This window comes from Erpetoichthys calabaricus, chromosome 6 (assembly GCF_900747795.2).
Source record: "Erpetoichthys calabaricus chromosome 6, fErpCal1.3, whole genome shotgun sequence".
Classification (NCBI taxonomy): Eukaryota; Metazoa; Chordata; class Cladistia; order Polypteriformes; family Polypteridae; genus Erpetoichthys; species Erpetoichthys calabaricus.
This window is the reverse complement of record NC_041399.2, coordinates 198,681,740-198,708,413: the sequence shown is the minus strand read 5'-3', so window position 1 is coordinate 198,708,413 and position 26,674 is coordinate 198,681,740. Positions and strand designations below refer to the sequence as shown.

At 41.2% G+C, this 26,674-nt stretch overlaps 1 protein-coding gene across 1 annotated transcript in view; it reads left to right on the top strand.

Moving 5' to 3' along the window:
* The window catches only part of sspo (SCO-spondin), a 417,885-nt gene that overhangs the window by 92,183 nt on the left and 299,028 nt on the right, over window positions 1–26,674 (top strand). The window contains exons 23-29 of the mRNA XM_051928802.1: window positions 7,579–7,706; window positions 11,720–11,829; window positions 13,490–13,639; window positions 16,817–16,910; window positions 18,839–19,233; window positions 23,121–23,357; window positions 26,386–26,601. Of these exons, the coding sequence (XP_051784762.1) occupies window positions 7,579–7,706; window positions 11,720–11,829; window positions 13,490–13,639; window positions 16,817–16,910; window positions 18,839–19,233; window positions 23,121–23,357; window positions 26,386–26,601 (1,330 nt within the window). The remainder of the gene's footprint in view (window positions 1–7,578; window positions 7,707–11,719; window positions 11,830–13,489; window positions 13,640–16,816; window positions 16,911–18,838; window positions 19,234–23,120; window positions 23,358–26,385; window positions 26,602–26,674) is intronic.

Genomic DNA, 26,674 nt, shown 5'->3' with positions numbered 1-26,674 from the left:
TCTAACTAACGGAATCCCTGCCATCTTTTTCTTTTTTTGCGACTGTAACAAGGATCCTATCCAACGACAGTTGCTTTTGCCTGAAGAGTCACTACAATTGGACACAAAATTAAAAAAATGCTTTACGCACTTTAAGGTTTCTAAACTCTTGTGGGATTTCCCCCCAACGGGATGACACGCAGAAGAGTGTCCCGAAGCAACCGCAAGGCTCCAAGCACTGTAGCAGTTCTCCGCAAAAGCGAATCCAAAAAAATTGCAGTCATGCTATAAGCGCCTGCCATCAATGGGTGATGCACGGAACATTATAAATGCAGGGCACAGGATTTCTTGGCCATTCACCTGGCACCCCCAACCCTGCCTGATTGCTGTGTCTGTGTATAGCAGAGTGGCAGATCCTGCTACAATAAATAACTGTGCTGTTGCTGTTTCAAGCTGAATAAAGCTGATTTTGCTGAAGTACTGAGACTCAGCTTCGTGTGTTGGGGTGCAATACGAGGACTCGCACGTCACAGCACACACACATGTGATCACAATGCTATAGTAAACATTATGCGCTCGTACAGATATTGACTATACGAGTGAGGCACGCCAACTGGGACCAAGCATGGGAGACGATTACCTACAATCCCACAGTGAGAGAGAGAGAGAGAGAGAGAAGAACTATCGGCTCAGTTGTGATCATGTGATGCTCAGCAGACAAAGCTTATGCGTACTACTCGTATTGCAAGACCTCGCTCGTTTATCAAGTTAAGATGTATTAAAAATTTTAGCTTCTCTTGCAAAACACTCGCAGACTAAGTTACTCGCAATTCAAGGTTTTACTGTACTCTCTTGTTAAATGTTCCTCCATTCCATGTATTTTAATAATAATAATAATAATTCATTACATTTATATAGCGCTTTTCTCAGTACTCAAAGCGCTATCCACACAGGGAGGAACCAGGAAGCGAACCCACAATCTTCCACAGTCTCCTTACTGCAAAGCAGTAGCACTACCACTGCGCCACCTGTGAGGATTTTGTGAGTGGAGCCCGAGGTGGTGGGGCCACCCTGACATCACCACCCCTGGGTCCTATCTGTAGGCCAGAGGGAGAGACCCAGCCAGTGGATCATTGTGTTTGTTGGGAGTTCTTTGTGAGTACTGCTATTTTCTTTGGAGTCTTCTGGTTTTGATGATGGCTTTGAAGGATTGTGATTACTGGACAGTGCATTGGTAATTGTTTAGTGTAGGACTGACTTTTAGGTAGCTCCCATTTTTTACTCTTTTGAGCATTTCCTTGTATCTTTATATTATTTGTCAATAAATCCTTAATTATAATGATTCTTTGTTTGCCCTTCTGTACACAAGCCAGGGGTTTACAGTCATCCTCCTCCTTGTGGGGCTTTTCCTATATTTTGAGAAATTTCTTGTTATTTTGCCAGCTCCCCATGGTAACAGTTCTGAGTAACCTAGACTGGCTGAGCCTCTTCTGGGCTGGCCAGCGAAACTCCTGGCCTGCTTCTTGGGTTTTTTAGAGACCTTAACACCCATTTCATTATGTTTGTGACTGCGGTTCACAACAGCAAAGTGATATTTCTGCAGTTTATTTAAATAAGACTACTGAACTTGAGCATTGTTGCACCAGATAGTTCTTTAAAGGGACCGCAATACCTCAGGACTGCCCTTGAAAAATGGGGGTCATCCATTTTTTTAAGGACCCCCCTCTTCCACCTTATCTTCTATAGGGTTGTATAATGTGATGATTTCCCATCATCACTTGTAAACATTATGGCAAAATTTGCCTTTATAAGTGTCATGTTGTCAAAACTTTTCATCCCACAAATTTGAGAGAAGTGAAATATTAGGTTGGTAAGTTGTAAATTTTGTCTGTAACTGTCAGCATGTGTATTTGTGGACTCTGGTGACTTGTCTAAGATTCAGTTTAATTCAATTCCATTTATTTTTCTATGACAGTCTTTACTGAGTGCAGGTGCGGAGTGCTGTGACAAGTTCTCAGGTAAAATGTAAGCATAAAATACAAATTACTATGCACAGAATTAGTATGCATAAAGACATAGATTTGTTTAAACAGAAAGAAGAACAGAGTAGAAACAGATTCACATAAATGGAAACCAGCAATATCTGTCTATTAATTAATTGTTGATCTATGTGGCTGAGAGCAGAGGTTCTTAAATATTTTTTCTTGCAATTAAATTTTGTAGCTCTTAATCCAGGGGATCCATCCCTCTTGCAGAATTGCCACTGATCGTCATCCCTAGGGGGTGTTGATATCCTCTTGTCCGTTCGTGACCCTTTCCCATTCAGTACTATTGTGATTCACAACCCAGAGTGACCCAAGTTCAGGCACCATGTGCTCCATGATTTCAGAAACACTGGAGGAGTGGAAGATAAAATCTCCAGTCAGAAGCAACCCTGGGGAAAATCAACTTCTGTGGGGTCTGCGGTCAGTTACAAAAGAGAAAGTCAGACACAGATGTCTCTCCACTAGCTGCCCACCCCAGGGGTGCATGGTATACTTTAACTAGAAAAATGCAAAAAAAAAAAACAAATTATAAAATGGTTAAGTACAAGCATTTTGGGATTTTTGGAAGCAGAAGTAAATGTCAGCTTTCCTCTCAACCGCCCCCTTCCTTTACTCAACACCCACTATTATAGTTGTGGAATAACGTCAGTTTTTGTAGACTTCATGAAACAAAATCACAGAGTTTAACAGGATCAGAACTTCACGGTGGACACTGCCTCCTGCAGTGCCGGTGCGGGGGTATTCTGTGCCCTAGGCCAAGCTTATTAGTGCAGCTATACCGTGCTACTGGGTCCCAAACCGCTTATGATCTGTGCCCTAAGCGAATGCCTAATTCGCCTTAGTGGTGGCACTGGCCCTGCCCTCCCATCCCCCCATTGCTTCAATGTGATCAAAACTTCATGAGGTAAGCCCCATGCCACACCTACTGCTACCATAACTTTACTTTGACAAAATCATGACTTCAGGGGGGAACCCCCCAATATTGTGATTAGAACTTAAGAGGGAAATAGGTGCGCAGAGTGTGTGGAAGAATATATGCTTAATTTTTGACTATTTTTGATGATAAGTACTGTTTTTGGCAATTTGTAATACTTTGATTGAGTATTTCCATTAACAAAAAAACTTCACACACACACACACATGGAAATGAAAAAACTTAGTTACCACCACCCGTTAACTTATACTTTTCAAATACAGCAAAACCTTGGATTGTGAGTAACTTAGTCTGCGAGTGTTTTGCAAGACGAGCTAACATTTTAAATAAATTTTAACTTGATAAATGAGCGAGGTCTTGCAATACGAGTAGTACGTATACGCTTAGTCTGCCAAGCGTCACGTGATCACAACTGAGCTGATGGTTTTTCTCTTTTGCTGCGGGATTGTGGGTAATCGCCTCCCATGCTCGGTCTCAGTTGACGTGCCTCACTCATATAGTCAACTTCCGTACGAGCGTATAATGTTTACTATAGCATTGTGACCACGTATGTGTGCTGTAATATGTAATAATTCATAGAAACCAATTCAGGAAATAGTGTGACATATGTCCAAATTATTCCACAGTACAAGTATCTTTATTTTAAAAGTTTCAAATAAAACTCAAAGCAAAAAAGTTTCCCACAGAAACACAGAGAAAAAAATTGAAATTACAAAAAAGGCAAAGTTTATGTTTAAGGAAAGTTCTGTTTAAGACTTTGTGAAGGACGACACACATGGGAAAGCATTCCGGCCAGGATGGTTCCTTAAGTGGATGGGAAGCAAGCCCTGTGTCACCACAAGAAATAAAGCAAAGATTGTCTTATCTCACCCAGAAGAGAGGGGTTGAACCCAGGGACAATACCCAGCCGAGAGGACAGCATAAATTAAGAACAGGGGGAGACAACCCAGCAGGACTATGGACTCCCCCAACACAATAGGAGACAGCTTCCTTGGATGGTTGTACACTGGATATTGTAGTCCTCAAGAACAGCCTTCCTCAGCCCTGCTTTATGGGACTACCATTTGACTGGGAAGTGCTTCCATCAGGCCATTCCCTAGCACCGGAAGTACACACGGGTCTGGGATAAAAGAAGCCGCTCATCCTCATCCAGGCAAGTCAGAGAAAATGGACAAACATCACCTGGGAGATGGAGAGGAGGAAAAAGAAACAAGACATCATGGAAGGATTTGTGTTTATTGCACTCCTAGAACATTTGTGGAAGGTAACTGTAAAATAAAACATCTTGTGTCTGTGAGGTTGTGTCTGGGGTTGGGCAATTTCTTGCACCCTCTAGTGGTCACAGCTAACTTATCTTGTTTCATTTCTCTCTCTATATGGTCATGCAGTCATACTTTCAAATGTTCCTATTTTTATAAAACATTTTGTAAAACGGCCAGAAAAAGGTATGTCAGTTTTCTACTTGTAAGATAATCTAACAGTCTATACTTCAAGCTTAGAGACAATTTCCTAACTGGATTATTTAACACTTTGTTTGTTTTTGCAGGTATAGCTATGAATGTTCCATCACATGCAAGCTTACAGGGGGTAAACGATTATACCATAATCTAAGAAACTATATAAAACTGATATGCTATTCAAATTAAGCAAACACTTGTGAGAATTTAACATTAACATTAACTTTCTAAAATTGGCTATTACAATTGTATTGCTTCTGTTTTTTTACAGTTGACTAACAAAACAGAGATGCAGTATGCACAGCTAATCAGCAGCTCTAGTCAGGGTACACCAGACAAAAATTATAAGATTTCTGCCGGATTTAAAAGCTGAGACTAAAGGGATATCTCTTTTACATTATAAGCAGGAAGATTATTCTTCAGCTTTAGGGCCCTGTCACTGAAACCTCGACCTCCCATTGTGAACTTGTTAATCGTTAGAATCTTAAGTAGGCCTTGGAGAATTAAGGTTGCTTCCTGTTTTCAACCTGGTCCTGCTGAGATAGACTTTGACACCCTCCAGCCCTGCCCTGCATTAAGCAAGTTGACAATTGAATGTTATATTTCATTACTGTCTTTTTATGTGTTTTGGGGTTTTTTTTAGCTGTTGTAGTGGCTGGGCATGTAAGTGTATATACATTTACTGGTCTGTGACATGACCACTGCCATCCAATGAAAAGGCAGGCATCCCTTATCAAGTTTGGAATGACATTTTGTTTTGTTTTTTATTTTTATATAAAGGATTATAGTGAGGTAAAAAACAGATTCAGACAAAACTGCTCAAAAAGACCAAAAACATATGTTTTGTCTTGGTAGAGTAAGATATATATTGCTCTACTTTCCCCTATTGTATTATTAATATGTAGCCTTAGAATGCCTAATCTCACAGACTTCCCACTGTTTATAAGGTATTATTGTATATAACTTATCCCCACCTTCCCTTCTATATCTATAACCTTAGGCAATTAGATGTAGTAAAAAGAGAAGCAGAAGTTAAGTTACAGTTTAAATAATGCATTATTGATAATATTCATAAATAATAACAAAATGCAAAGTACATTTGAATATTGGCAACCATATAACCTGATTAAATGGTAATATGTAGTTCAGGCGGCACACAGACTTGTAGGTACTTAAATGTCTCTAGTTAAGGGATCATTGGTGCTCAGCTTTCAGCCACATGTCTGTTTAAAATGGCCGCTGAGCTGTGCTCTTCATTGTGTTGTCTTCATTATCACAGGTTAGCAAGAGATGCTTCTTTCAGATGTTGGTTAGTAAGAGAGAGATACTTCTACATCATTACAGGTTAGCAAGAGAGAGATGCTTCTTTCAGATGTTGGTTAGTAAGAGAGCGATTGTGAGGTTAAACACATACATTTATAGATGTTCTGTCCAACCCCTAGAGCTAATAGGACATCATGGTACTTAAAGGCCTCTGAGACAAGCCAATTCCAAACAGCCATACCTCAGACCAATGGAGGAATAGAACATCTTAACACCTGCCCCCAAACCATATGTTAAAGTACACCTTAGCCTACCTGCAGGGGAGTAGAAATGACTTTAGCAAAGAAACACTCGGCAAAGTGGTTTAAGACACATCCCCCAAATCCTGTCCTAAAATTCAAACAGACCCATTCCTAAGGGAGCGGGGGGAGGGGGGGGGGACACTAAATTACAAATAAAGACATACAGAATATTTATCAAGTTATATGTAAAATGTCACATCACAACAACATACAAAAGGAATAGGGAGACAAGCTAATGCCTCGGTGGCACACAGGTGACATTTACCATATACAGTTATGAAGGACTGCGGTGGGTTGGCACCCTGCCCGGGATTGGTTCCCTGCCTTGTGCCCTGTGTTGGCTGGGATTGGCTCCAGCAGACCCCCGTGACCCTGTGTTCGGATTCAGCGGGTTGGAAAATGGATGGATGGAGTTATGAAGGATCCATCGGAAGGCCTGTGACATGAGCCATGGCAAATATAAAATGAAAACAGATAAGAGAGCAGGGGAAAAGTACAAATATTAACATTAAATGAAAAACACTAAAACAAAGACACAATTATAACAAAAGTAGACGGACATACTAAATTCTTCCTACATCCCAATGACCTGCATGATACACCAATTCTAAACTGTCAGTGTGAATAAACGTCTGTAAGTATGTTCTCTGATGAAATGGTTTCTCATGAATGAATGACTTTGGCCTTGAATATGATGTACAAAGGACAGACTCCAGCTCTCCTCGACCATATCAAGGAAGAAGGGAACTTAAGAAATGAATGTCAGCAACGATAAACCTTGTGAACACCAGGGGGCACTCGAGTTCCCCAAAACTCCCAACACAAGCAGGCACAGACTCAAGTGTAAAAGGCTGAAGAGTGTTTATTCATGGGAAACTCTTCTTTATCAAGTGCTTCCCACCAAAGCCACAAGTATGTGCAATAAGCACAACTAGGAGCCCAATAAAAGAACTCATTTTTTTCTCCTTTCTCTGTCACTGCCTCCTCCACACCTCCTTGCAAGCTTCATCCTCCTCTTCCCAACTCTGGCCCCTCAGTGTGAGGCAGGCAGCTCCTTTTATCTAGCATCAAGGAATGATGACGTCAAGCTGTGGCCCCATAGTACTTCTGGGTGAAGATGGAGCCCTATGGAGAAGGGACTCCTAAATCCCGCAGTTTCCCATGGTGGCCCCCACAGGATCCAGCTGTCCCATAGGACTACAATACCTGATATGTGGCACCCAAGAGGGGATCCCAGCCTGGCTGTCTCTCCCTGTCCTTCCATTGCGAGGGTGTCCCTCACAACCTTCAACCTGCTGGAGCAGAGTTGGATAAAATGATTTTACAAGGAGATGGAAGAGAACGTGAACCCTCAAATTTGTGATTACCAATCTATCTCCACTAGTCATATAAGCCACAATAGATAGATAGATAGATAGATAGATAGATAGATAGATAGATAGATAGATAGATAGATAGATAGATAGATAGATAGATAGATAGATAGATAGATAGATAGATAGATAGATAGATAGATAGATAGATAGATAGATAGATAGATAGATACTTTATTAATATCTACAGATTGTCAAGTAATTCCAAAATGCTTGTCCTTACAGCTCAATCCACACCGTGCTACATGGGCAAGAAAGAAATGCAGCATCATCAACCAAGACTTGTTCTTACCCTGCCATCAAGAAGTGCCCAGCCAGCAGTTTTATGAATGGTGTGTCTTTGATGCTTGTGGGTAAGTAGAAGGAAAATTCTGTTTCACGTTTTGAAACTCTATCAATTTTATACTATACAGTACTTTTAATGGACAACATTGACACAACATAATTCTGTTCTTATCATCTTTGAAACTTCTCTGTAGCTCCTGCTTAGCTCAACTATTGGGGCAACACCCAAGGGATACTTCAGTCCTCCTATTTTTGCCAATAGTATTCCATCAGTAGGCAATTACATACTGCTTGTTGTTCACTATCCCACCTTGGGCAGATTGTAAGGCTGTACTTCAGGCTATTCACAATTTGCCCTTTCTTTCTCAAGGTTAGATTTTTGTCTGTGATGCCCCCTTTAGCACACACCAGACCAAATGTTTATGAAGGTTATGTCATTAAAGAATACTGAGCAGGGTAGTTTACTGATAAAATGTCTTGCACTTCTAAGTAGTGTATTGGCCACTGAGGGAAGCCCATGACAGTCTGTGATGATACCTGATCTCTGGCTTTCAAATTCATCCTGATCCAACTCTTGTCTCAGACACTGTAGTGCTGCCACATAAATAAAAATAATATGTTTTTCTGCTGTCGATCGGATTTTGTGGGGATTGTATTTACAGACTGAGATTGACAGCGGTGCCCCAGGGGTGGGACTTCCGGTTTCCTTTTTTTCATTTTCGGGCGCCGCTTAAAGGGAAAGAAGTCAGCCAAGAAGAAAATGGGGAAAATCGAATGAAGCAGATCAGCATCTGCCTGGGCCATGAGACAAAGTCCTGGAGCTTCTAAAGTCCTGACAGTTAGGTGGCAGTCGGTAATTCTTTTTTGAGTGGCGAATTGAGTGTTCCACTATTTCCCACGGAATTGGGTGAGCTTCTGGAAGACCTTACTGTTCTTTATCATGGCGCAGACTGACTGTATAGCTTTTACTGTGAAGATTTTTGGCTGCTAGAAGTCAGCATCTATTAGTACTCTTCGTTTCACCTGGTGCCCACAGGAGCTGCAACTGTGGGCTTACTTATAAGCTCTGGAAGGGGAACTGGGGGAGGGATATTCTTATTGTATATAGATGTATTTTTTGTATTGTAACGTTTAAAAGTTATTTTGGGTTGAGAGGGGCAGATGGAAGGGATTGTTATGTTTTTTTTTCTCCTGTCTTTTCTGTGATGTAGTATATTCCTCATGTGTTTATGGATATTGACCACTGCTTTTTTTTTTGTCTTGGACTATAAATGCTCCAGCATCTGGTTTGATCGAACATTTTAAAATAGTGCCACAAATTAGGACAGGTTAGCGGTAATGATCGTCTCGTGTCAGCGTGGCTGGCCATATTGTTACAGCACAAACTCACATATTTCACACATTCTTCACATCGTGGTGAAATGGGGCCTAAAAACTTCCAAAAGCCCTGAATGCTTTAATAGGCCTAAGCCTAAAACTCAAGAACCGGCCTTAGGCCTACATTTAAAGGAAAGGGATCTGTAACAGAACCACATATGACTACAGTACATTTGTAAAAATACATTATTATTGGTTACAAGATGTTTTCTTTTACATCTCACAGGCTGGACACTAATTTCTTTATTTTACTATTGCAGTAATAAAAATATGCTGAAAACCATATCTGGTAGTTTCCTCCCCCTTTTATTCTCCACCTGGGCTTTGTTCTTATTAGTCTGCTCAACAAAGGGTTGCCTGTACAACGCAGTGCAATATCTGGATGCACTTTTTAAGAAGTGGTATAAACAAAAAACATGTATAGACTTTGAAGCCACATGTTCTAAGGCCATGTACTATCTGTATACACTTTGAAGCCACACTGAAGTCAGTCAGTCAGTCATTATCCAACCTGCTATATCTTAACACAGGGTTATGGGGGTCTGCTGGAGCCAATTCCAGCTAACACAGGGCACAAGGCAGGAACAAACCCCGGGCAGGGCGCCAGCCCACCGCAGGGCACACACACCAAGGACAATTTAGGATCACCAGTTCACCTAAGCCACATGTCTTTGGACTGTGGGAGGAAACCCATGCAGACACGGGGAGAACATGCAAACTTCAAGCAGGGAGGACCCGGGAAGCGAACCCAGGTCTCCTTACTATTAGGCAGCAGCGCTACCCACTGCGCCACCGTGCCACCCCACACTGAAGTAGTATAGCCAAATGGTCTTACAGTTACATCATCTCAATGCAGACAGCATTCAGTACATTCTACCACTCATTATAGTGCCATGGCACTGACTAGGAGGAAGCAATGCAGAAATGGTGAAAACATTTTGGAATAAAAGTTACATTTCCAGAGGCAGACAACGTGGTAACCTTGGGGACCAGTCTCGCTGGAATAAAGCAGGAATCTTTTCAGAGACCACCATCCCCAACCTTTTTCTGTATCATCAGAAGGGAATGTGTAATGACTCTCTGCGTTCTCTTCTTCTTCTTCTTCCTTGTCATCTTTTCCCACTTCTACGTGGGACTGATGTGTTTGATCAGACCTCTCCATACAGCTTGGTCCTGCACCTCCTCACCTGTCGGACCAACTTTTCTTTCAGATCTTCTTTTACTTTATCCATCCACCTCTGCTTTGGCCTCCACTGCCTTCCCTTCCCCTGTATGTCCATTCCCATCACTCCTTTGCCCACATCTTCATTGCCTCTCCTCATCACATGTCCATGCCACTTCATCCTACTCTCCTGTACTTTCTTAGGTACAGTGCATCCGGAAAGTATTCACAGCGCCTCACTTTTTCCACATTTTGTTATGTTACAGCCTTATTCCAAAATGGATTAAATTCATTTTTTTCCTCAGAATTCTACACACAACACCCCATAATGACAACGTGAAAAAAGTTTACTTGAGGTTTTTGCAAATTTATTAAAAATAAAAAAATTGAGAAATCCCATGTACATAAGTATTCACAGCCTTTGCCATGAAGCTCAAAATTGAGCTCAGGTGCATCCTGTTTCCCCTGATCATCCTTGAGACGTTTCTGCAGCTTAATTGGAGTCCACCTGTGGTAAATTCAGTTGGTTGGACATGATTTGGAAAGGCACACACCTGTCTATAGAAGGTCCCACAGTTGACAGTTCATGTCAGAGCACAAACCAAGCATGAAGTCAAAGGAATTGTCTGTAGACCTCCGAGACAGGATTGTCTCGAGGCACAAATCTGGGGAAGGTTACAGAAAAATTTCTGCTGCTTTGAAGGTCCCAATGAGCACAGTGGCCTCCATCATCCGTAAGTGGAAGAAGTTCGAAACCACCAGGACTCTTCCTAGAGCTGGCCGGCCATCTAAACTGAGCGATCGAGGGAGAAAGGTCTTAGTCAGGGAGGTGACCAAGAACCCGATGGTTACTCTGTCAGAGCTCCAGAGGTCCACTGTGGAGAGAGGAGAACCTTCCAGAAGGACAACCATTTCTGCAGCAATCCACCAATCAGGCCTGTATGGTAGAGTGGCCAGACGGAAGCCACTTCTTAGTAAAAGGCACATGGCAGCCCGATTGGAGTTTGCCAAAAGACACCTGAAGGACTCTCAGACCATGAGAAAGAAAATTCTCTGGTCTGATAAGACAAAGATTGAACTCTTTGGTGTGAATGCCAGGTGTCACGCTTGGAGGAAACCTGGCACCATCCCTACAGTGAAGCATGGTGGTGGCAGCATCATGCTGTGGGGATGTTTTTCAGCGGCAGGGACTGGGAGACTAGTCAGGATAAAGGTAAAGATGACTGCAGCAATGTACAGAGACATCTTAGATGAAAACCTGCTCCAGTGCGCTCTTGACCTCAGACTGGGGCTCTATCTTCCAAAGCCCATCTTCATTCTTCTAACTTACTCTACCCTTCGCCTGCAACATGACTCAACACATCCATAATGCTCTCGATAATAAGGCATATTTTTCTGCGGTTGATTTTGCACATTTCACATTTTCTCGTTATTTCAGTTGCCTCTTGGGTAAAGTTTGCCAGGCCATTTATGTATTTGCGTCCTCCTTACAATTTAATAAAGAATGACAGTGGCATTTTCCTGGTTTCTTTCTCCATGCAGTTGTGACTCTGGAGGGGACTGTGAGTGTCTCTGTACTGCCATTGCCACCTACACCGAGGAGTGCAATAAGCGTGGAGTGTCCATTCGCTGGCGGACGCAGGATCTTTGCCGTAAGTGACTCCTAGGCTCTGCAACAGAGTATTTGGCCTGATCTTGTTGGCTATTAGTCCATTCCTCCACCCGTGTGTAATACTTGTTGTTGAGGACATTGCTCAGCTGGATCCATTCTGTATTTGTCACAGAATTTACCGTCTTCTTCTTCATCTTCTTTTGGCTGCTCCCATTGGGGGTCGCCACAGCACATCATCTTTTTCCATATTTTCCTGTTCTCTGCGTATGTCACAGAAATTACTGTATGTGGTGCAAATTCAACATATCAATCAACTAAGATATTTTGGTAACACTTTATAACAAAGGTTATAAAGGCGTATGCTTTAATACATCTGCTAGTCACTTATTATTATGTGACACAAAAAACGTCTCTGTTAAGCATTTGTTTTGTAGCGGTAAGTGACTAATGGATGTACTGGAGAAAGTAGGGTGAAATGACACCTTTTATTTGCTAACTAAATAAATTACAAATGCAAGCTTTCGAGGCAACTAAGGCCCCTACATCAGGCAAGGTTGATAGACTGGAGAAAGTAGGGTGCAGGTTGAAGGGGCCTTAGCTTGCATTTGTAATCTATTTAGTTAGCCAATAAAAGGTGTCATTTCACCCTACTTTCTCCTGTATCAGTCTATGGCTAACATGGTGCAATGCTCTACTGTAATGGATGAACTACAAGTTTGTTCTTTCCTTAAAGTGTTGTCACTGGTGTCTTATGTGTTTCTATAAGACCCGTTAAGGTCTGCTCATACAGCAGTAACCGACTCAAAGATGAACCCAGGAAGCTCCTAATGCAGGGATCCCAAACTCCAGTCCTCGAGGGCCGCAGTGGCTGCAGGTTTTCATTCTAACCCTTTTCTTCATTTTTAACCTGTTTTTTATGCTGATTAACTTTGTTTGAATTAGTTTTAATTGACTTTCTCTTGAAGACTCAGACCCAATTATTTCTTTTTCCTTCATTAGTAGCCAAACAATAACAAGATTCAAAATGAACCAAAACAGGACCAGCAAATTGCGACCATCATACAATATCTGAATTTACTCAGGTCCACAAAACATTTTAACAGTGCTCTTAGAAAAGTAAAGAAAAAATCAGGAATTTTGAAAATGTATTCTATTGCACAATGAGAACAACAACAAGCCATGGAATTAAAGAACGGGTTTAATTAACAAGAAGAATCTGCGCCTAGTTAAGCAATTGGTTGGAGTGAAATTGGTTGGAGTTGGAGGCCCTGACTTAGTTGGTCTTCTGTTGGCTCACTCACTTCACATTTCATTTCTGCTTAAGGAAAAAAATGAAGCAATTCAGAGGAATGATGAAGAAATTTTGGGGAACAAATCTCATAAAACAAGTCAGTTAATTTTAATTCAAAATAAGTTAATTAGTTGCAAAAACAGTTCACTGTTTAAGAAAAGAGTTAGAATGAAAACCTGCAGCCATTGTGGCCCTCCAGGACTGGAGTTTGAGATCCCTGTCCTAATGCAAAGTGTTACTGACATTTCCTCTTCACATTCTCCTTTTTGGAGTAATGTGCCTGCTTCTCTGATGATTTTGAATTATTTCTTAACTATCTGTCTGGGCTGAGTTAGAAGAACTACTTCAGCTAGTTCAGGAACCTCACATGCTACCTTAACTACATGGTTGTTTTTCTTTTTCTTTACAGCAATGCAATGTGACAATGGACAGGTATATGAAGCCTGTGGCCCTGTCTGCCCCTATACCTGTAGGACATTGCATCAGAATGCTGATCCACACTGTAGCTTGCTGTCATGCGTGGAAGGTTGCTTCTGTCCTGAGGGCATGGTCCTCCATGGTGAGATATCTGTAACATATCTGACAGATGGCTTTTTTAGTAATGATTAGCATAGAGACAAACTGAAGATTGAAAATGTTCTATTTTCATTACCCATTCAACACCCTACACTGTTTTAAGAGTGCTGATATTTTCTGGTGTTTGATCAAGACAGAGGGAGTGTGAGAAGCGCTTGCTGCTATTCAGTTTGTGAAGAAGGTCACTTCATGCATGAGCTGCCGCTACATAACTTTGATCCAAGGCTGTTTATGACTGTTGATTAATGCAGTTATTTAGCTGATACTGCCATCTAAAGCAATGGACAAATAAAGTAAAATTTACAGTAAGAGTGTTGGCAGTTCAAGAGACATGCTGAAGATCACACATGATGTGACTGGTTGAGTTTAATAAATCAACCTTCAGATATAGAATTAAATACTTTATCCATTTTAACACTTGGATGGATAATCTGTCATCTTGACTTGACTGTTGATGTGTGCTTCCACAGATAAAAAAGAAGAAAAAAGTAAAAGAATAAGCAGAAAATTCAATTACAGACTATCTATCTATCTATCTATCTATCTATCTATCTATCTATCTATCTATCTATCTATCTATCTATCTATCTATCTATCTATCTATCTATCTATCTATCTATCTATCTATCTATCTATCTATCTATCTATCTATCGGCTATTTCTCTTGACTTCTCTATGCTATTTGAAAACAACCTACAGAAAAACATTTTCCAGTATATGTGCCTATCTCAAGTCCCTGAGGCCCACAAAAATCCAATCCTACCCAAAATTGTCCTTTTGAAAAATGTGGAGAAAACAGAAATTATGGCGGTTACAGAAGAGTGCACGTCTGACTGTGTTTTAGTAGTCCTGTTTGTATTCTTGTTTGCTTTATTCACATGTAATGTGAGAAGCACCTACTGTGATAGCCATGTCTGTCTGCCTGTCCGTACATTTGTCTGCACAAAACAACTCAGCCCTTTGTAAACCAATTGAAATTTAGCACATTTATTCTTCTGGACAATTACATTTTTGTTGGGAGGTCTTGAACAGATTGCACTGTGCAAAGTTTTGAAATTTCAAGATCCAATATATATATATATATATATATATATATATATATATATATATATATATATATATATATATATATATATATATATATATATATATACAGTGATCCCTCGCTATATCGCGCTTCGCCTTTCGCGGCTTCACTCCATCGCGGATTTTATATGTAAGCATATTTAAATATATATCGCGGATTTTTCGCTGCTTCGCGGGTTTCTGCGGACAATGGGTCTTTTAATTTCTGGTACATGCTTTCTCAGTTGGTTTGCCCAGTTGATTTCATACAAGGGACGCTATTGGCAGATGGCTGAGAAGCTACTCAACTTACTTTCTCTCTTCCTCTCTCTCTCTCTCTCTCTTGCGCTGACGTAGGGGGGTGTGAGCAGGGGGGCTGTGTGCAGCTGCTTCCTGAAGGACGTGCTGCACGGTGCTTCGCATACTTAAAAGCTCAAAGGGCACGTATTGATTTTTGACTTTGTTTTTCTGTGGCTCTCTCTCTCTCTCTTCCTGCTCCTGACAGAGGGGGTGTGAGCTGCCGCCTTCAACAGCTTTGTACCGGCGGTGCTTTGCATACTTAAAAGCCAAAAAGCCCTATTGATTTTTTTTTTGACTGCTTGCTTTGCACTCCTTTGAAGAGGAAGATATGTTTGCATTCTTTTAATTGTGAGACGGAACTATCATCTCTGTCTTGTCATGGAGCACAGTTTAAACTTTTGAAAAAGAGACAAATGTTTGTTTGCAGTGTTTGAATAACGTTCCTGTCTCTCTACAACCTCCTGTGTTTCTGCGCAAATCTGTGACCCAAGCATGACATTCTAAAAATAACCATATAAACATATGGTTTCTACTTCGCGGATTTTCCTATTTCGCGGGTGGCTCTGGAACGCAACCCCCGCGATGGAGGAGGGATTACTGTATATATATATTGCGATGGACGTCCGGCAGGGATACCCCTGGAGTGGATGGATGGGGGAAGGCAGGTTTTTTAGGGCACTGCCTCCCCCAAAACGCTGGATGGCAGCTCCCCTGGAGTGTAGTGGTGCCCCGAATTCCCGCAGGGCATCCTGGGACTTAGAGTCAGGTTTCTCAACCCTGTTGGGTGCTGCCAGCGGGAGATATTAAAGGACCTGGGGAGTCATGCTTCCGTTACAGCCCGGAAGTGCGTGGAAGTCATGAGGACAGAAGCCCCACAGTACTTCCAGGCTGATTAAAGACTTGGGATTCTGCATCTGACCCGGAAGTGCTGGCAAGTCACGTGGGAGGAAGAGTAGGAGCACTTCCGGGTCACAAACTTGATAAAGGACTGGGGGAGACCCAGCAAGGGAGCTAGAGTTGGGCGGTAGTTGACAGAGCTTGCTTGGAGGTGTGGAGGAGAAAATTGTATTATTTGTCATTGGTTTATTTGTGTATGGTGGATGTGGTGCTTAAAAGGCACTTTAAAGAAAGAACAATAATTAAAAGAACTTCTTTGTGCTTTTACCCTGTGTCTGCATATCTGTCTGTTGGGTTCACAGGGCAACAGCACCTTCTAGCGTTCGTATATATATATATATATATATATATATATATATATATATATATATATATATATATATATATATATATATATATATAAAAACAATGAATTAAATACATATCACATGAAATGAGAAGTGAAGCAAAATCACACCTTTTCTTGACCAACTGAATAGTTTACAAGATTACTAGCTTTCGAGGCAGCTCAGGCCCCCTCTTCAAACAAGTTGTAGTCAAGAAGTAAATACACCAAAATCAAAGTGACTTATATAGGTTGGCCATAAGGATGCACAAAAGATTATCCAGGGAGACAAAAACTGAAACAAAAAACAAGAATAATGCAATGAATTTGTAAAGATTTGCATATACAGTATACTTTGTGAGTACTGGAGAGGATGGTCTGAAGTCTTGCATATTGTAATCTGATCAATTGGCCAATAAAAGGTGTCAAATTGGTTCACTTCTCATTGCAGACAACATGATAACATTCAACATGCTGTTGTTGTAACAAACTGTGGAAAAATATGTCATTAGTACATTATGTATCAGTGATGCCTGGATGGGTAAATCCATCATATTCTTTTTTTCTACACAGATGGAAACTGTATCAAACCAATCAATTGTCCATGCGACTGGGAACAGACTGTTTTCCCCTCAGGAGCCACCATCATCCAGAACTGCCAGAACTGGTAAATTGAAAAGAGGTTGTCTGTAAATTACTTTGTTTTTCTGCACATAACATTAACGTTGATTACAGTGTAATGCTAGAAAGTTTGTAGAAGAACAAACGGACTCAGTGATTCAATTAAAATCTTTGTTTTAGTGCCCATGCTAATTATGTTAGCATGCGTCACTGTATTGTGTACCTTTAATTTCCTTAAATTAATTCATTTAGGTTAATTCATTTAGATCTTGCATTAAACAGATTCCAATAAAATGGCTGTTGAAAAGAGCAGCATATATGATATTTACAATGTGTAAGTAACATTAAGAATAATCAAAGTTCTTACTCATATATATATATATATATATATATATATATATATATATATATATATATATATATATATATATATATATATATATATATATGTATATATATATATATATATATCCTCTTTAATAAAATCCCTGTGTGCGTCCAGGTGTCCGTGTGTGGGTGTCTTCTGGTGAAGTGCGCATGCGCGGGGTACGGTGCTATGCGCGATATTACTGTCAGAGAAAGTTAGAGGCGTTTTACGGAAATACAAACCAGTTTTACTGCGAGAGGAAATTAAAGGTACACAATACAGTGACGCATATTACAGCCACATGCAAGCCAGTATTACTGTCAGAGGAGATTAAAGGCATATTACCGACGCGCACGCCTGTATTACTGTCAGAGAAAATGAAAGGTATATTACGGACGTACAAGCCAGTGGACGTACAAGACAGTATTACTGTCACAGAAAATTAAAGACACACAATACACGGCGGCAGCCCACGAAGAACGGTCAGCTCAGCAAGTAAACATCAACAAAAGAAAGGCTGAAAGACAAAGAAAAATACAACCAACAAAAAGAATGAGGTCAAGGTCCCTTGCCATTTAATATAGACTGTTCCTACTGATGTTTATGCACTACTGTTCTAGCGCCCGTTATTGTAACGGCTTAATGACTAGTATATATATAGCTGAACACATAGCTGCATTTTGTGTTTGTGCTTGTGTAAGCTGCCCATAGGGGAACAGATGGGTGTGTTGAGGCAGAGAAGGGGAGACGGACAGCACAGCTCTTGGAGAAAAAAAATGAGTTCCTCAGTCTGTTAATGCAGTGTGAACATTCCAGCCAGGATCACAAACAGATGCTAAGGACACAAGTACTAAAGCACACGTGATTTTATTTATACAGTCCCAACAAACACCAACACGCTTTTACTTTCCTTTCGTTTCTTCTTCGTTATCTCTCTCTTTCTCTCTCTCTTTCTTTCTCCTCCACTCTCCCTCCGGCAGGCTTCGTTCTCCTCCTCCCGACTCTGGCTCCCAGAGTAGTGTATGCTGGCCCCTTATATTGGGCACCCGGAAGTGCTCCAGGTGTCTGATGATGTGTTTCCGGCAGCACGTCCGGGTGTGATGGAAGAGCTGCTCTCCAGGGCTCAGCAGTATCTGTAACATTCCCTGGCAGCACCCACAGATCTCCAAACTCCAACTCCCATGAAGCCCTGCGGGAGTCTGAGGCAACGCTGCAACCCAGGGGAGCTGCCATCTAACGTTCTGAGGGAGGTAATGCTCTGGCCACACTTGTTCCCCCGGTGCTCCCAGCGTGGAGACGTTCCAGCCGTCCGCCACACCAGGATTGGTATGATTGCTATATAGTGAACTAAACGAAAATGTCCAAAAATACATTTGTCTAAAATTCAGGGAGTGGGACACTTCAGTTCAGTAGTCAGAGTCCTCTTTTGTTCCTGCCCCCATTGCGTCACACCAGTCCAGAATCACTGATGTTATGACATTTCTGTTTAATTTAATTATACCCTTGTACACCATATAGCCAAGACTTTAATAACTAGCACAAGTTAAATGTCTTTATTTTTGTTTTACATGTGTTATCACTGTGTCTATCTTGCCTTTCACCAACAGCACCTGCTCAGGAGGATCTTGGGAATGCTCCGGCCAACCTTGTGGACTTGAGCCTCTTTGCTTACATTCCGAGTTTCAGTGTGGCTCGGGGCTGTGTATCCCATCCTCATGGGTGTGTGACAATGAAGATGACTGCGGGGACGGCTCTGATGAGGCCTGTATGGCGAGCTGTGGGCCACAACAGTTCCGCTGTGACAGTGGACAGTGTATTTCTGAGCAGTTCCTCTGTGATGGGGAGCCCGATTGCACTGACAGCTCCGACGAGATTCAGTGCCCCCCAGCTCACCTCTGTACTCGGGGAGAATTTTACTGTGCTAATGGAAGGTGCATCCCCCAACTCCAGGTCTGTGATGGCAGACTGGACTGTGGCATTGATGATGACTCTGATGAAGACGGTAAGTTGCATTAAAATATACAGTATCGAGAAATGTTATATACTTTCCTTTAATGACTTCAGGGTTTGTGTTTTGTTGACATTTTTGTTTGTGTATTCGGTTTTAATGTTGTGTTGGTTATGTTGGTGACACAGGTGGCCACTTAGGGAGCCATCATCTGGGGCACCATTTTTGAAAGTTAAGAAGTGTGTGCTCTAGACACTGAAAAATGTTGGCAGGTATCACTGGCAGCAGGCTCACGAACCTTCAGATTTACAAACCTTTCTGAGAACATGTCTTCACTTTGTCATTTTGGTTTGTTGAGTGTAAACTAATGGGCAAAAATGGCAAATGTGTCCATTTAAAATTACCATATGTACTCGCGGATAAGTTCTTCCGCAGATAAGTCATGACTTGATTTGACCGTATAATTTCTGGTATTTTATAATGTCGGTTGTATAAGTCGAAAGCAGAAAACTCACAAATGTGGCACCAGACAAGGATGCCCTTTGTCACCACTGCTGTTTGCAATCGCCATTGAACCACTGGCGGTCCACTGTTGAAATTCTTATCAGATAAAGGGGATTATCAGAGAAGGACTGGAACAGTCCTCAATATGCAGATGATATGGTTTTATATATATCAGACCCAGAAAACACTGTGCCTGCAGTTTTAACAGCACTTTCAGATTTTCAAAAGATTTCTGGTCTCAGAATTAATTTGAATAAAAGTATACTCTTTCCAGTGAATTCACAAGCATATAATATTAGATTGGACACCCTACCTTTTACCATAGCAGATCAGTTTAAATACCTAGGGGAAAATATCACAAGTAAACATAAAGCTCTTTATCAACAAAATGTCTCCGTCTGTATGGAAAAAATTAAGCAAGACTTGCATAGATGGTCAACCCTTCATCTCACTCTAGCCGGAAGAATTAACGTTGTTAAGATGAATATCCTTCCTAAGCTTCATTTTTTATTTCAAAACATCCCAATATATATCAATAAATATTTTTTAAGCAATTAGATTCAACCATAACCTCATTCATTTGGAACTCAAAACATTCACATATCCGAAGAGCGACCCTACAAAGACCTCAGGCAGAAGGTGGCATGGCTTTACCTAATTTTCAGTTTTATTACTGGGCAGCAAACATACACGCCATAAAAACCTGGACACAAATAAATGAACATACACAGGCTTGGTCCGCAATAGAAGTAAAATCCTGCAGCACTTCTTTATACTCCCTGCTCTGCACTCCAATAAATGCAAGTTATCGCAAATATACTAATAACCCAATTGTGCTTCACTCACTCAGAACATGGAACCAAATTAGAAAGCAATTTAAGATGGAAAATCTTCTATATGTGGCACCTCTACAGGAGAACCACCTCTTTCAACCCTCGCAAACATATCCAGTTTTTAATATCTGGAAAAGATTTGGGATTAAATTGCTCAGAGATCTTTATATAGACAAGATCTTTGCATCCTATGAACAATTACATTCCAAATTTAACCTTCCAGCTACACATTTCTTTCACTATCTGCAAATTAGAAACTTTGTCAAACAGAACCTGCCCGATTTTCCTCATCTCGTACCCTCCATCATGCTAGAAAAAATACTGTTCAACCTCGAGGACTTAGACACCATTTCTGCAATTTATAAAATTTTATTAGAGTCCCTTCCTTTTAAAGATCCAAGAGGACAATGAGAAAAAGATCTCTTAATTAATATATCAGAAAAGGAGTGGAAGGTAACAATGCAGAGAATTCACTCGAGCTCCATATGCACAAAGCATAGAATTATTCAACTCAAAATTATATATCGAGCTCATCTGTCTCGCTTAAAACTGTTCAAAATGTTTCCAGGGCAAGATCCAACCTGCGAACACTGCAATCGAGCTCCTGCCTCACTGGGTCACATGTTCTGGGCCTGTGCCAAACTAACATCATTTTGGACCAAAATTTTTAAGTGCCTTTCAGACAGCCTTGGGGTCACAATCCCTCCTAACACATTAACAGCTGTGTTCGCTGTTCTTCCAGACAGACTTGAAGTGGAGAAAGACAAACAAACGGTGATTGCATTTACTACACTTTTGGCACGCAGACTCATTTTGTTAAATTGGAAGAATCCTAACTCTCCTCTAATAAGTCAGTGGGAAACCGATGTTTTATATTATTTGAAATTGGAAAAAATCAAATTCTCAGTTAGAGGATCTGTACAGAATTTTTTCAAAACCTGGCAGGATTTAATCAATAATATTTTAGAATAAGAAGAATTTTCTTTTCCTTCTCCATTTATCTTTCTTTGCCCTATTAAACTCAATAATTTAGGCATGCTTACAAGCCTTAAGTATTACTCCATTGGCCATGCTCTCCTTCTCAGGGGTGGGGTTTGATTTGCTTTCAATCCTATTTTTTTGTAAAAATTGATCTATATGTATGGAATGATTACAGTAAAATTAATAAAAAAAAAAGAAAACTCATACTATTGGTCCAAGAGATTACGATATGCTAACGTTAGCCCACCTGAGAGAGTAACCACGGAGCACACGGCCTTTTTTTTCTATGTATTGTGCCTACGAAACCACACGGTAATACCCAACTATTCCAAAGCGACCTCATACACCTTTATTGTAAGAGCATCCCTTATCTACGATGGAGCGTTCAATCAGAAGAAAATATGAAGCTGGTTTTAAATTAAACGTCGTTGAAGTGGCGGAAGAAATTGGTAACAAAATTTGATGTGTCTGAGAAACTGGTGCGAGATTGGAGGAGGCAATGAGATGTAAAAAAAATAAATAAATGTGTCGCATTTCTGAATGGGCTGTAAAAAGAAGACACAACAAGGCATAAAGGGTTGGGGTTTTCCGGCCCCGTATACTGTAAATAGAAATATTTCAGTCAGATTATTGTACAGAACAATATGCATCAGACATCAACATGGCGGAATGGGGGAGTCTTTATGGAGAGGGACCGGAAATGAGTAGTGACGGCTGCTGGGAAGGTACCAAGATGGATGCTGGGATGTTGACGTCATCAGGGGTCGACAGAGGGAATGCGGAAGTGATATTGCACGGCTAGTTACTCGAGGTGGATCCATAGCGGTGGTGTTTCCTTCTTTCTGCTGAAACAAAGAGAGAGAGGTTAGTACTCTGCCATTCCCTTCTGGCCTGCGGTTTCACGTAACATTTTGGGTCCTTCCGCAGCTCCCTAAGTGCGTGTGCGTGACAGGGCATATAAGTTGGGGTCTGATTTTATGATCGTTTTTTTCGGGTTTTAAGACCCGACTTATACGTGTGTATATATGGTAATCGTCTATATTGGGGAAAAGGATACTTTTCCTTCCTTGTTGCTTCGAAGATTTGCTTTGTTGGCTGGCTCTCCTCTCTTTCTTTTCGGTGGGGGTTGAATTTTGACAGGAAGAAAAAGAAAAGACAGAACAGAAACAGTGCCATGAGGACAGCGTTGGGTGATGAGGACCATGGGTGCTGATGTCTCCACTGACTGAGTGAGCAGTGGGTGAGCTGGGAAGACGAAGTTGAACTTTGTGCTGAGCGTGTCAGATGGAACATTAACCTAATGACTGTGTTGTTGTCCCTGTTTTAATTGATTATTTATTTATTTATTTATTGAAGTTTGCACTGCACTCTTTCATTTGGACAGTGTTTTTTTTTTGGATTTTAAATAAAAGCATGTATTGCTTTTGTACCTACCCCTTGCTATGTGTGTGTCCTCATCTGCCCGGCTCACCTCAGTTACAGTATGGACAGTGGTGGGCTCAAGAGGCTCCCAGAGAAGGGTGGAAGAATGGAGCCAACCCACACCATCATACCTCTGGTGATATTTCTTCACAGTAGCACTCAAAGTAGGTCTTTCATAACAGCTTGCCTTTGTTTTTCCAGGCTGTCATTTGGAGTGTGGCAGAGGAGAGTTTCACTGCTCAGTGGGGAGGTGCATCCCGTACATGCAGCGCTGTGATGGCCACGATGACTGTGGAGACCTCAGTGATGAACACGAATGTGTGTGCCCTTCTGGAGAGTTTCAGTGCCCAAATCAGACTTGCCTCCGTCCAGAGCAAGTGTGCGATGGACAGTCTGATTGCAACTCTGGGATGGATGAGGAAGTGTGTCATACTTCAGGTAGGAGAATACAGGTTGAAATATGAATGATTCATTCAGAGTACTACCTGTGTGATTAAGGTCATTTGAGAGCAGACAATGTGGATGTCAGTAGTGTAAAAGAAGAACTCAATTAATGTTTGCTATATATAACACCTTTCTAAGATGCGTCTTTAAAATGGAAAGAAGCCTTCAATGCAGAACAATGCAAGATACCAAGGTGGACAATCCAATTTTTTTGAAATAGAACAAGAATATTCTGCCTTAAAAAGTACTTATCTATTCACTGATCAGAGAACATTAAAGGCGATGTATGTAACTGTTTAAGGTATGCCAAATTAACATTTAGAGATTTCTCAAAATACATTTAAGATATCTCATAATGAATTAGCCAGCACAATGGTACAGTGTTCATGCTGCTGCCTTGCAATAAGAAGACCAGGATTTGCATCCCCAGTTCTCCTTGCATGATGCCTGCATGTTCTCCTTGTGTCTGTGTGGGTTTATTCCAAGTGCTCCAGTTTCTTCCCACAGTCCAAATACTGGTTAGGTGAACTGGCAATTCTAAATTGGCCCTGGTGTGTATCTGATGTGTGTATTTGCCCAGGGTTTGTTCCTGCCTTGCGCCCTATGCTAGCTGGGATGGGCTCCAGCACCAAACCCCTGCTAACCCTGTTCAGGACTAAGTGAGTTAGAAAATCACTTGACGTAATAATTACAGATATCTGAAAATGTGCTTTAGCTCAAGGTTCCTTAAATGAATTATAACATATCTCAAATCCATCCATCCATTATCCAGCCTGCTATATCCTAACTACAGGGTCACGAGGGTCTGCTGGAGCCAATCCCAGCAAACATAGGGCACAAGGTAGGAAACAAATCCCGGGCAGGGTGCCAGCCCACCGCAGGGCACACACACACACCAAGCACACACTAGGGACAATTTAGGATCACCAATGCACCTAACCTGCATGTCTTTGGACTGTGGGAGGAAACCAGAGCACCCGGAGGAAACCCACGCAGACACAGGGAGAACATGCAAACTCCACGCAGGGAGGACCCGGGAAGTGAACCCAGGTTTCCTAACTGCGAGACAGCAGCGCTACCCACTGCGCCACCATGCCACCCATAATACACGCATCTTAAAATAATTTCCTGTACATTTTGAGATTTCTCAAATGCAGTTTGAGATATGTTAAATTAGACATGAAGTTCAGTTGAAAGAACAGGAAATTTTACAGGAAGTTATTACAAGATATCTTGAATTGCATTTCAGTTATCTTAAAATGTACAGCGTATCATTTCAGAATATCTTGAAATCTGTTTGAGATATCTTAAAATGCTTTGACGATATCTTGGAATAGGTGTATTTTCAAATATCTGTAATTCTTTTTGAGATTTCTTCTCTATGTGTTAATTTGACTTGCCATTAATTTTGCGATACTGTATCTGGAAATACATTTTGGATATCTTGAAATGTGAACTGCATTTTAAGAGATGGCGGCACAGTGGCGCAGTGGTAGCGATGCTGCCTCGCAGTTAGGAGATCTGGGTTCACTTCCCGGGTCCTCCCTGCGTGGAGTTTGCATGTTCTCCCCGTGTCTGCGTGGGTTTCCTCCCACACTCCAGAGACATGCAGGTTAGGTAAATTGGCCCTAGTGTGTGCTTGGTGTGTTTGTGTGTGTCCTGCGGTGGGCTGGCACCCTGCCCAGGATTGGTTCCTGCCTTTTGCCCTGTGTTGGCTGGGATTGGCTCCAGCAGACCCCCGTGACCCTGTGTTCGGATTCAGTGGGTTAGAAAATGGATGGATGGATGGATGGATTTTAAGAGATCTGAAATACTAGGGTGTTGTACCGTGTTAGCCATTATGAATGTAGAGAAAAGACAAGCAAAATGACACCTTTTATTGGCTAACTAAAAAGATTACAATATGCAAGCTTTCGAGGCAACTCAGCCCCCTTCTTCAGGCAAGATGTAATCAAGAGATTACATTAAGAGATCTGAAAATAATTTGGAGGTATCTCTCAATGTTAATTTGACTTGCCATAATTTTTAAATATCCAAAAAGCATTTCAAAATATTTCAACATACCCTCTTGGTCATTTTGGGATATCATAAATGTATTTCAAGATTTCTTGAAATGCATGAAAGGTCAATGAGAGATTTTCCAAAATGTATTTGAGATACAGTATCTTGAACTGGACTGGCACTTATTTTAGGATATCTTGAAAAGTTTTTGAGAGTTCTCAGAGTGTATTGCAGATATCTTAAAATGCAAAAGAGTTTTAGTATCTTAGAAAAGTGAACAGCATCATAAGATCTCTGAACTGCATTTTGAGAATTTTAATTTTTAAGTGTTAATTTAGCTGACCGTAATCTGTTATATATCTTTCAAGTGGAAGTCAGCAACTGCAGATCCAAAATGATGTTTGTGGCCAAAGTTCATTCAGTGGTCACCTGACTCTCATTGTTCACCCCAAACAACCATTCATGTGACTGTAATTGAATTGAAAGTAAATATAGTCAAGAGGTTAAGTTGTTGTTCAACCAAACATTAGAATGGCCAGCATGGATGATCTAGCCATCGTTGACCATGATATTATTTCGGGTGTCAAATGGTCTCAGAAACATTTGCTGTCCTGGGACTTTCTCACACTAGAGTTTACAGAGACTGGATGGCAGTTCTGTGGGCAGTATCACCTTGTTAATGAGAGAGGTTGGAGAAGAATGGTTAAGGATATTTTAAAATGCTTCAGACACTCAAGTAAGAGCTCTTTATAACAGTGGTGTACAAAAGAACATCTCTGAATGCCCAATATGCCAAACCTGTATTGTAGGAGAAAGCCATGCTGGGTTTCACTTTGAACAGTTAAAAACTGGAAGATCAAGCTACAGTGAATGTGTCATCCCCAAAACTTTGGAGCCCAGATTTAAACTGTTTACGGTCTACACAAGGAATAGAAGCATAACTTGAATATGCGCTAAATTCGCCAATTCCTTTCAAGAATGAAGGCCAGTTAATCCATTTTATCTTATTTCTCTGCTCTAGCTGCTGTGACGTGTGCATCGGGACAGCTGGCTTGTGGGGATGGAACCTGCATAGCAAGAGAAAAGACTTGTGATGGGGTGCCTGACTGTCCAGACGCTGTAGATGAAAATGACGCCCATTGCTCTGCTCCAATAACTGTCTTACCGGAGCATACTGAAGCCACGCCTCCTCCAGGCTCCACCCCCAGCAATGAAACAACAGGTGATGGTGACAGCAGTAATGAATCTTTACAATGCGGCCTGCAGAACTGACAGAACTAACTGTACTCAATCAAGTTTGTGAACAGGAA